The 11,457-nt window shown below is 51.3% G+C and overlaps 2 protein-coding genes across 2 annotated transcripts; both read left to right on the top strand.

Annotated features, from left to right (window-relative positions):
• Window positions 1-3,101: 3,101 nt before the first annotated feature.
• On the top strand, window positions 3,102-5,501 carry KRP23_11786 (uncharacterized protein; the record flags this gene model as incomplete). Its single annotated transcript, XM_067882363.1, has 4 exons — window positions 3,102-3,175; window positions 3,265-3,289; window positions 3,373-3,663; window positions 3,750-5,501. The coding sequence occupies 4 exons, from the start codon at window positions 3,102-3,104 to the stop codon at window positions 5,499-5,501; spliced, it is 2,142 nt and encodes a 713-aa protein (XP_067739957.1).
• A 1,460-nt stretch (window positions 5,502-6,961) lies between these two features.
• Window positions 6,962-8,083, top strand: KRP23_11785 (uncharacterized protein; the record flags this gene model as incomplete). Its single annotated transcript, XM_067882362.1, has 2 exons — window positions 6,962-7,058; window positions 7,365-8,083. 2 exons carry the CDS (start codon window positions 6,962-6,964, stop codon window positions 8,081-8,083), a joined length of 816 nt encoding a protein of 271 aa, XP_067739956.1.
• Window positions 8,084-11,457: the final 3,374 nt, after the last annotated feature.

Here is an 11,457-nt window from a genome sequence, read left to right as displayed (position 1 = left end):
TTGCGCATCTGCGCGTTGAAGTATTTCCTGATGGGCCAAGGACGATAAAAGCTCCTTCCGATTGCCACAACTGCGTCAGGTCATTGAGGTTGATGCCGATTGTAGAAGTAGAAGGACGGTACTGGTAGGAAAGCTTACTCGAGACAGCCGTGAGTTCGCTGCCTTTCACGCCCCTCCCCCCCCCCCCCCCCCGCCGCGGGTTGTTGGCAAAAAAGCTGCGATTTTTGCAATGATTGGAGTTTTGTTGGCAAGGATTATTTAACGTTTCTCGCCGTTGCAGACAACAATGCACTATCGGTTTCGCTTGGAACTGGGTACTGCACTATGCATACACCGTGCAAAGTTCTATGCGATGTGTTGGCACGTTGCAATCATGCATTCTACATATCGAAGATCTGAGATTCAAGATCACTGGGAGCATGGTTAAAATTGTAAGCACTAACGGAACTGGAAATTGCTTCGGGAGTTATAAGTTCGAGGATGATAACCAGCGCTGTGAATCGAATCTGGTACAGTTAATTTTACGCGATTCCGAGATTCCTTCCGCTGCTCCCAGCCCAGTCCTAGATTGACACAGCTAGGTAGAAATACTATGTAGTACGTCAAAGTATTTTTCTTCTTCCAATTTGGACATTTGTAAGACCATTACCCTTCATGTAAATGCTACGTACATGAATGGTTCACCTACCAAGTGCGTAGTGTGGTTTAAAGCACATTTATGCTGGATATTTTCCTTCGGTGGAGTGGCCTCATTGACTGTTTTTGCTGAGATTCCGTTTCTTTATGTTCAATAGCAACCAGTTTTACGTGACTCATGCTAACATTGAGGTGGGGAAGATATCCTTTACGTAACGTTTTCATGCTGAAATTAAAGTGGAAGTCAGGGACAGGAAATAAATTTATTGAGCTGTGGGATGAATGGTGAAGAGGGTCCTCTTTCAATGTCCATCAATGTAGATAATCTGTTTATATTTGTTGCTACTTGCACTACAGATTTCAAGACGTTGTTGAAGACTGCAATTATAGTCACTTGGGGATTATACCCGAGGCAATATACATTTATTCCCGCTCTTCTAGAAGACCCTCAATATTGACAGCGTATCTTAATGTGCACAGCTTTCGGGGTGAAAACGGCTATTAGTCGCAGTTGGACACCTACCGCCAAAGGCAGGTAATACTTGACTCAAAGTGCTCGAGCTTGGCAGCTGAAAAATATTTACCGTGATTGTAAGGATCCGCTTCCTCTGAGCTTCTGTTGCTCCAATTTTCTTATTTTTTTCCAAGTGAGGTAGCTAACGAATTTCTATATCCGTACCAGCAAGCGTTTGTTGTCTTGCTGTTCCTATCGCTCCAGCCTAGAGCCTTGACCCGAAGATCGCTCATATAACGTCACTCTGCGGATGCAGCGATGGCCCACTTGGGACGAACATTTTCCGCGAAATTTGGTCCTTTTAGAGTGCTTGCGGTTTTGTCGCATTCCTGAAAAACACACAACTTGAGTGTGGTAGTATGTTGAACGACGAGGCCATATACCACGAGACGGGATAATATTTGCAGCTTTCTTGTGCTAACAAGATACTGAACGATATCAGAATTTTACCTCTATGTACCCTACAGCTTTGCAATTGGTAATAGAAATCACTGCAACGATCTTTTGTTTTCCAGTGGGGCCCACCAGCAAAGGCAAGCCTGGAGAGAGACCGGTTACTGGCAAAAACGAAAAAAAGACAAGAGCGTTCATACTTTGAATATCACCAAGGGATCCGTATCGTGCCAACCTTAATCAATTCATAGCACAACTCAAGACAAACGAAATCCAACCACACGACAGACAAAGCATTGAGTCACGTCTTACTTCTCTATGAACATAAAAACATTTATTATAGCAAGAATTTGATATAATAAACGTACGGGCGTAACATACTACTGTTCGCACTATACTGCTAACACTACTGTTTGCAAATTGTTTATTAGTGTATAGTAAATCTGGTCAACATGTATACGGAGTGAGATTAAAAACCACAGGAAAGTTTTTTTGCCAACAACCTGCGGCGTGGGGGAGGAGGGGGGGGCGTGAAAGGCAGCGAACTCACGGCTGTCTCGAGTAAGCTTTCCTACCAGTACCGTCCTTCTACTTCTACAATCGGCATCAACCTCAATGACCTGACGCAGTTGTGGCAATCGGAAGGAGCTTTTATCGTCCTTGGCCCATCAGGAAATACTTCAACGCGCAGATGCGCAATGGCAGCACGAACTTTCAGTCCTGGACGACTGGAGATTCACGATGTCCCCGCCCACCGTCACAATCTGTCACCGTCTTCAGTCTCTACGAGCGGGACAACCCCGTGTCACCTGGCAGGCTCGCCGGTGAAATCATCGCGCTGGACACTCTCGACAGTTATTAATAGTGTCCACAGCTCTAGTGTCTCGCGCGACAAAACGTCTCAATGTCAACTCGCCTTGATTTAAGCTCGCCGCGACTCAGCCTGAGGTGACAGCCAGGGTCAACCACTGTATTGGAACCAACCAACCCCACGGGGCTCGTAAGCGCTACAATCGGTTCATAACGGACAATGACGATGACGCAAGGTAGGAGTGTGCACGTGCCGAGACTCCACTGGTCGGTAGCGTTTACCACCCAGACAAACAGCGGCTGCCTACTAACATGTGAGGAAGATGGTTGCCCGTAGATCGCCCTGCCGATTGCGAAGTCTGAAACAGTTTCAAACCTAACTGATGCGCGTTCGTAGACATTTTATTGCGAAGATCGGCACTTTTGGAGAGAAAAATCGGCATTCCAGGCGAAAACTCGGCTTTCCCAGCGCGATAATCCGCGAAAGGGACCAATCCGGCGCTTTTTCACGCCAGTGAGGCCAATCACGGCCGCTGAAGGACACCTTTTTGTGAGAGAGGCCAGCGATTGGTTCTGAGGACCAATCGGTGCGGCGAAGAAGGACCGATTCCGCCCATCTCCCCTGTAGGGGTTGCGGTTGGTCATAAAAAAGAGGGCCCAACTCTGGCGGACGCACCGCGGGCCAGTCGCCTTTTGTATCGGCCCCGACGAGGTGAGGATCGACTTCTTCGCTGGGAATATCCCAGCCATGAGCGCCGTCACCTGCCGCTTCGAGCGACGCAACTGCCGCCACCCCTCGCTCTTCCAGAGCGAGTACAAGCGGTATGTGCCATGGGTCATCCGACTTTCGGGAGAGAGCAGCGAGAAAAGGGTCCTCGAGCACTAAAGTCTGCCACTGTACTGTTGCATAGGACCAACCGGACCAAGAAGACCAAGGTGCGTCTGTCTGCCTGTCTGCAGCTCTGTATCGCAGTCGAACGTTGTGCTGACGCCCTTGTGGTTCTGTTTTGTCGCCTCAGATCCTGCGCTGCTTCCCGCACTGCTGCCCGGAGCACCTCAACCGCAGCTACTGCGGCGCGTCGCTCAGCGTGCGCGTGGAACTCGTGACCGCGGCGCAGCAGCAGACGACCACCACTGCATCCAACCCGGCCAGCCTGCTCGTGTTCGCCCACTTCGAGGAGGCCCAGACCAACTTCGTCTCGCTCAACGACGTCCTCGACTACAATGACGTCACGGGCTCCGTCCAGACCGAGCAGACGCCCAAGGGGACGTGGATCCAAGGCGCCGTGGTGCGCGACGCTGCTGTCGATGTGCGTGCTGTATGCCAAGAACCTGCTTGGCTGTTGGTTGTCTGATGATGCGTCTGACGTGATCGATGCTCGCTCTCCGACAACAGCACAGCTGCCTGTTCCAGATCAACCCGGGCGCACGATGGTACTACGAGTGGGAAAGCGCCGCCACGAAGGCGCAGCGGTTCACCAAGCACGCGCTGCGGGTGTACGTCTTCCAGCGTGTGCAGTCTCAGCTGCGCGTGGTGGGACTCGTCTCGTCCTCGGAGTTCATGGTCGTGTCGTATCGCCGGGCCCCCAGCGAGGTGCGAGCGGAGCGCGAGGCTTTAGAAGCTCTGCGTACGGCTGTCACCACTCAACAAGGCGCTGAAATAGAAGACTACAGCCATGCTAATGCGCGAGCGGCAAGTTCGACTGAGCGCCAGGCGCCCACCCCTCACTCTTCTCGACAGGTGGACGGCCGAGAGGAGGAACTCTGGCAGGACCGCAAGCTGTGGGAGTGTCGCCACCCGGACATCATGACGTCCTCGAAGCAGCTCGCCGTTCTCTACTACTTCCTGCGTTATTTGGACGCCTCGTCGTTTCTAGCGTGCTTGGACCAGCTGAGCATTCTTTTCAGAGACCAAGTCGCAGGCTATCGTTCCGTGACGAGTAAGAACAGGGAAGAAGACGATCATGCTATGAAAGATGCAGAGCCGCCGCTCTCATGGGCCTTCTTCGAGTCTCTTGGTAACAGTGAAACCAACCTAAGGTTTGATGACGGAGGCGAGACTGGGGAAGGAAAGTGTGACTCGCTCGCTCGACTGGCGCAGATCTGCACCAACTTGGCGGGATGGCTAGCCCTGGGAAGCGCGAATTTGGAGATTTATCGTCGCTTCCTGCGATCCTACGGCGCCGCACTTCTCGACAAGAACCGAGTGCGGGCTGGGTACGTGGAAGCAGTCAAGCTGATGTGCAAGCTGGTTGACCGATTCACAGGCTGGAGCGAGGATCCCTCCGTCTCGACGTCTACCTCGCTGTCTCTTCTCAGCGAAGAGATTATGACGGCTGTATTCAAATACGACCGACTCAAGCCACTTCGACGCGTACTGCTCGGCGTTCTCTCCTCGCACACCATGTTCGGCATGCACGAGTTTGTGGCGCAACTCCGAGCGCAGTACCTCTTGCAGCAGGCTCACACACTGTCAACTCGCAATGGGTTAGCGCGGAGGGAGGGCAATCATGAGTCGGTATTTGACGGCGCATGGGTTTTCAATGGACGTCGATCCTCGCTGGCGCTGATCCAAGGATCCTCAGCGTCGGGTATTTCGCTGGGTTGTTTGCTGACGTTCATGCGAGAGCTGGCTCGGGTTACCGTTCGCGCGGTGGATGGTCAGTCGCTCGAGGTATGCTCTGACTGGAATGTTTGCGGGGTTCAACCCGGACAAGCACCATCGCCGCGAAGCAACGACTCGGGCGTGTCGTTGGTGCTGGATAGTCAGCAAAGGGTATTCAGCAACTTCCCGAGTGGTCTCTCCAGCACAATTCCTCTCGGAGCCCACAGCTACGGGGATTATCGCGGAAAAATCACGTCATCCAACAGCTTCGTCGTGGAAATGAGCTCGTGGCCACTCGACAGCAGCGGTACACACTCAGCACATCGATGGAAACTGCAGGTCGACGTGGAGTCCATCGACCAGGCACGGGAAAGTCCGAGCTGCCTAGTGGTGAAAGCCGTCGTCGAGGAGGGGTATTGGAGAATCGACGGCAGAAACGAAGCACCAGATTTCCAGGCAATGCCTTTCAGCCTCAAGCATCAGGTCGTGAAGGCATGGTATCCAACGTACGAGCTAGTAGGTGTGTACGACCGTGCCAAATAGCACTGCAGACAGTCGGTAGCTACCTGAAGTAAGTCGTTATGAAATGCCAATAAACTATAAACTTTTCGTTGCTGATGCAACCTAGCAAGAGCAAACAGCAAGGTGGTCGAGGGTGGGTATTAGCGCACGATGCTTTTGAGTTCTTCGTTGAGGATTGTATATCTCGCTGAGCCGACGATGGTATTGAAGGCAATATCCCCAGATACAAAAAGTCGTAAATCTACTGCATCCCACATGCAGCCATGGTCTCGTTGCCGGGGCCAACACTAATTCGTCAGATTCAGACCTCGGAATTGCACCGAAATTGATGATCCTTGAATACAAAGGTTGTGCGTGTGGTGACAATTCATGATCTAAGAGCCTCAAGTTATCACGAATTCCTGGTCCAACGTTTCCCAAAAAATAATGCCCGGCAAAACTTGTCATGTTGCAGCCAGTCTAGAGCATTTACGATCGACCCGAGAGTGCGCCACCATTCCATGTGGCCACAGTTGTGAGGTCGCCAGCACTCCACGAGAATTATTGTCCAGCGAGACAGTTTTGTTGCAGCCACAGTTCTTACTGCAAGAGAAAGTTATCGCGAAGACACAGCCAAGCGAACATCTTCACTTGTAAAGGTGAATAACGTACGCCCCTCACGAAATAGTTTAGTGTGCAGTCGCCATGGGCTGATTCATTATGTCCAGGAGGAACGCGATAGCTATCCAACCGATGTCGGCTCACGTCATGTACCACTGACTTTGATTCGATAACTGAAAAAGGGTCCATATCAGAAACGACGAGTCAGACATTTATGCCACGTGGCACAACTATCGCAGACAAGGCATATTTCCGTCCTAAGTACGAAAAGCTCAAACGCAGAAAAATACCGTATATTGTGCTTTTCTGTCGTTTTGCCTCTGCTTGGGAGGTAGTTACGCAAGCAGTTGCCCATCTCAAAGGATCTGCCTAATTTGTCAGTCTCTCTGCTAAAACCGGCCATAATTGTCGGCACTCTGGTTGGCTAATATTATCGACTGGACAACGGGTGGTCTTCACTCGCAAACTCGCCGGCCCAAGACGAAGCTCGTCGGATCAAGCTAGCATCACCTCGCAGCCCAAGTGCTGCACGGCACGCACACGCCAAACCAGCGTAGCTTATCGGCAGAGTCCCGCTCGCGGGGGGTGGAGGTTCGATTCCTCCCGTTGGTATCTCTTGGTGTGCGTGCGTGTGGCGTATGGTGAAGCTGGGGCCAGCTGCCAAAGCTAGAAGACAAGCCAGCTGCGACGGCAAGAAGGCGAAGACGGTTAGCAGAACCACGGAGGCAAGAAGACGAAGGCGATTAGCAGTGCTGCGACGTGATGGCAGATAGACTGCGCAGGTACTGTAGGCTTGTGTGTGTGGCACATCTATCTAACAGCACTTCATGCGTACTACAGCTTTGTGGCGTTGGAGCACAAGCGCAGCTCAGTGGCCAAGGATGAACGTGTGTGTATATGCTATGCAGCAGGCTCATGACGGCTACGTATTTGCGGTGCAGTGTGCGAGTAGCCCCAAGCGAGAGGAGCAATATCACGGTGCGCTGTGGTGCTGAGGAGATCGAGCTGCTGTATGAGGCAACAGATGTCGAGAGGCAGAGGCAGCCCTGCCTGAGCGAGAATTTCGGTCGGCACTGACGAGATTATGGCCGCCGAGATCGCAAGAGCGCGAGTATTCTTTAAAGTGCTTGGTGCGTGAACAGTGTTGTGTCAGCATAGTGATGGATTCAGCAATCCCGTTGCCCGCCTCACTAACTTGCCGGTTAAGCATTAAGAATGGACAACCATTAGAAGCTTGCCGTGACAAAGTTCCCCCCTCTCCATCGTTCGTGTTTGACGTCGCAGATGGCCACCGAGTACTAAGAGCGAAGGTAGAGGAGCATTTTTCAAGCAAGTTACCAGGCCAATGGAATAGCAACTTCGACATCTACCTCAAGCCGGCCAACAACGCAAAGCAGAAGCACTTCGAAGTGCTGTGCCAAGAAAATGCGGCGCTGCTTGCGCAGCTAGAAAACGTGTGGCATAGGGCAAGACTGCGGCGCAACGGCCAAGCTGGGTTTGAGCTGGAGCTCTTCGTTTACGTACCCAAACCAGAAGTGCAGGCAACGTCATTGCGGCGTGCTACTGCTGCGCGCATTCAAGAACAAATGCCACGCGTCGCAGCCTTTGTCCGCGAGCGACAGATCGAAGCGGGTGAAGCTTCGCAACGATACATGGCGGTCACGCAAGCTCGTCTTCCAGACGGAGCCCCATTGACCGTGCCCGACAGCACGACATTTCGACAGCTGCAGCACATTGACGCCCAGCAAGCTGTTATAGATAGAGCGACGGATGCAGAGCAGCAGCGGGCTGACAGCGAGTATTGCATGGTGCGTGTGAAGCTTCACGGCGTCCCGGTGCCTCTGGAGGTGAACGTAGTCGATCTCCGAGCTGCCCTCGGACTTCCAAGCTACAGTTTGCGGCCGCCGTTTCGCCCGCCTACCGATATCGAGACTCCGGGTCCAGCTATGGACATTCCAGACGAGGAGCATACTGACGAGCGCGCAGAAGCAATGGAAAATTAGGAGAAATTCTTGTGAGTGAGACTCTATTCTGATTTTGAGCTAGATATTGATGGCTAATTCATTTGCCTTGTACCCGCAGTGACTGTAGAGGTTCTCCGCAACTTCTTCTTTTTCCCTCGTGCACTTGAACATTGCCACCTGTAGGACTGCTAGCGGATCCTCTCGAAACGCCATATTTGCGTGACGTTGAATCCAGCGTTTAAGCAGCGAGAATCCAACTTCTATTGGGTTTAAATCCGGGGAATAAGGCGGCAAGAAGAAGAGCAACGCTCCAGTTGCGTGAATAAGCTCTTGAAGCTCTTCATACATGTGGATCTTAGCATTGTCCAAGATCACAATCGATCGTGGCAGAGGCCATGGGTTGAGGAATGGAAGAACTTTTTGCTTAAACACATTGTGAAACCCCACACGCGTGAAAGTTCCTTCCACATCACCCCACCCAAAAAAGCCCTGCACGTCCATAGCTGCCAGAATAGATACGCGTTTTCCTCGGCTGAACGGAACGGACACCTGCGCTGGGGTGTTTCTTTCCGACCAACCGTATCGACGTAGTACAGATCTAACAGAAAAGCAGTTTGCGGTGCGTTAGACATTTAGGAACCCGCAATAAAAAATAAAGCCAAGTGCCTTACCTTCCATCTTTTGACGTCTCGTCAATAAAAACTAGTTGATCTGGGCCGCTGTAAAAGGGCAGAAGCCTCCCGACGTACTCTCGGCGCTCTCTCGGAACGCTTTCTCGCGCCCTCTTTGTTAGAACCTTCCTCGTCAAATTTAGGTCGAATCGTAGCGCGCGACATATAGTTGAGTCCGAAACGTTAATTGTGTCCTTGTAGATAGCTCGAAGCTTATACCGTAGCTCCTCAAAGTAGAAGCAGGGGTGGTTTGCTACGTATTGGCGCACGAATGCGCACACCTCACTTGGCCAGCGCGAAGTCCTGGCACGTGGCTGGTTCTTCAAAACGTTTCCGGTAGCGCGAAACCTTGTATACCAGCGACTTAAACTACGAACAGATACTCCTAAAACACTAGCTACAGTTGCGTTGTCAACAGAGTACACATACATTAGCACGATGCCCCTCCAACGCAAGTCTATCGAATAGGTCATTCTAAACTCTGCTCCAGTTGCTAAGTGCTCGATGGCTGGGTAAATCTCAGCCATTCGGACTTTTTCAAGTCGGAGGTACCTTCGTAAGCACTTTCGTAGGAGTTTGGTAGGAGTTGGGTTGGTACGATCTGATTGGATAAAAATGTAACCACAATGAATAAATTGCTCTTGCACACCATAAAAATGCTTCATAAACCTAACCATCTATGCGAAGGAGGCACTTTTTGAAGCCCGATTTGCCAAAAGGGCTGAAAGGCACAATAATACTTCCTTGATCCGACACTAAATTTTCGGATAGGTGTAGGGCAAGTGAACGTAGGCAAAATTGCAATCTTCGTATCATATGGTATTCAATCATCTGTTTTGATGAAAAACTCGCCAAAATGAAAAATGGTTGTCAGAATCGTGTTTTGGAGGGAGGTTATACCCCGGAACCCTTCCAAAGCGACCGCCGAGCCCACAAAGTACCCACACACAGGGGCTTGCACACGTGCATATAGACATGCATACACGCGTTCCCAAGTATATAGTGTCAAGCGAAAACGAGTGGCTACATATATTTAGTCAGTGCCAAGCTGCGACGAGATCACATCTTGTCTATCTGAGACCTGGCCAATTTGCGTATCAATCATATCAGCGCTCTCTAAAAGAGACACAACATCGTTAGCTAAAACAACCGTACTTTCGTCGAGCGGAGGTGGGACAGAACTGCATGCGTGGCTCAGCTTTAGATCAGAGAAGCCGCTCTTGATAACCTTTGCTGACACGTTCTCCCAAGCCTCGATCACCCAATTTGCTACGTCCTTTCGCTTTGGTGCAACTAACTTGAACTTCACTCCTTCTTTTCGCGGGGCCCATAGCTGCTGACGCAAGTTTTCAACCCATCGAACGCGGAGGCGAGCCTTTAGCGGGCCGTTCCAGCTAATTTCTGCTGGCTGACAGACAGCCGTACAGCCTGGAGGCACCTTGATGAGCCCCGCCTTGAGGCGGTCGGCGCATTCTTGGACTGTGGATGTCCAGTGAGCGGACAGATCGTCCCCCATCAGCAGGACAGGTGTAGCCATCTTGGCACGCTCACCGAAATGGTGCTCCAAAAACGCCACAGATAATTCTTCATTCCACCAGCCGCGGGTGTTGCCGTGCATCACCACTTTGCCGCGTCGCAGTAACTCCTACACCTCTCGCCAGATGTGGATGCTAAAGCCTTGACGGAGACGAATGATGTCCTCGTTCGTTGCCGGCACCGTCGACAGGGATACCTTGGCCACAATATACGGGGGAAACTTATTGCCATGATAGTCTCCAAGCACCATGACACTGACACAATCCTTGTCCTTACCTCCGCTACGAGCCCACACGGTTTTGGACCCCTTGGCGGAGAGAGTAGTCGTGGGAACGTATTTAAAGAACACGGCAGTCTGGTCGGCGTTGAACTCGCGATCTACACCGAGATCAGCCATTAGTGCCCGTCCTTCTGCTTGAATTCTGCCGCTATAACCATTGCATCGGGCGGTGCATTCTGGCCTTGGCGTGTATTGCGGCGAAACGATAGGGCGTGGCGTCGAATGAACCCTCGTCGAAAGTTGTATTCCGCTGACAGGATAGACCGCGGAATCTTAAGCGCGTCCGCTACTTCTAGCACCCTAGTCTGTAGCATGAAAGCTGACACTGGCACGCCCTCGTCCCGTAGCGTTCGGATCCACAACACGACCTCGTCTTCCGCTTGTGCTGGCAGAACGGTTGCTGTTCCAAGAGGCCGAATCCTGCAAGCGGCTGCACTCGATGTATCGGCGCACTGCTTCTCGCTGTGCTCACGTTGTGTCTCCCATAAATAGACCGAGTTTCGCTTCGTCTCTAGCTGCTTGTCGACTAAATTTGGAGAGAACTTCGCTAACGTTGCTGACATGTTGTTCTTGGCTTTGAAGTCGTTGGTAATTGCTAACTTGGTCCGGTATGTGTAATGGGTCTGCTTAGACCCACTACTTAAGCTTACACGTGTGCGCACGTGTATGAGGAAGCGTAGGAGTAATTACTTAAGTTCAGTATACTTGTATCCGCAAGTATACTGAAACCTAGATAAAGGAACCGAACGATAGCTTTGGTGCCAAATGAGAACTGTATTGATTGTAAATTGGGTTTCCTCCTAAAACTGTTATTTCTAAAGAGAGGTTCTGCCATTGGATGGCTGGCAGAACCCCTATCTATTGAATGACTCTCATTGGTTGAAAGATGTTACTTTCTACCAGTCATATGCCTTTTGCTATGAATG

The sequence above is a fragment of the Phytophthora ramorum genome (assembly GCF_020800215.1).
Source record: "Phytophthora ramorum isolate Pr-102 chromosome Unknown Phyram_PR-102_s0013, whole genome shotgun sequence".
Lineage (NCBI taxonomy): Eukaryota > Oomycota > Peronosporomycetes > Peronosporales > Peronosporaceae > Phytophthora > Phytophthora ramorum.
Note: the sequence above shows the minus strand (reverse complement) of the source record. Positions and strands in the feature narration are given on the sequence as shown.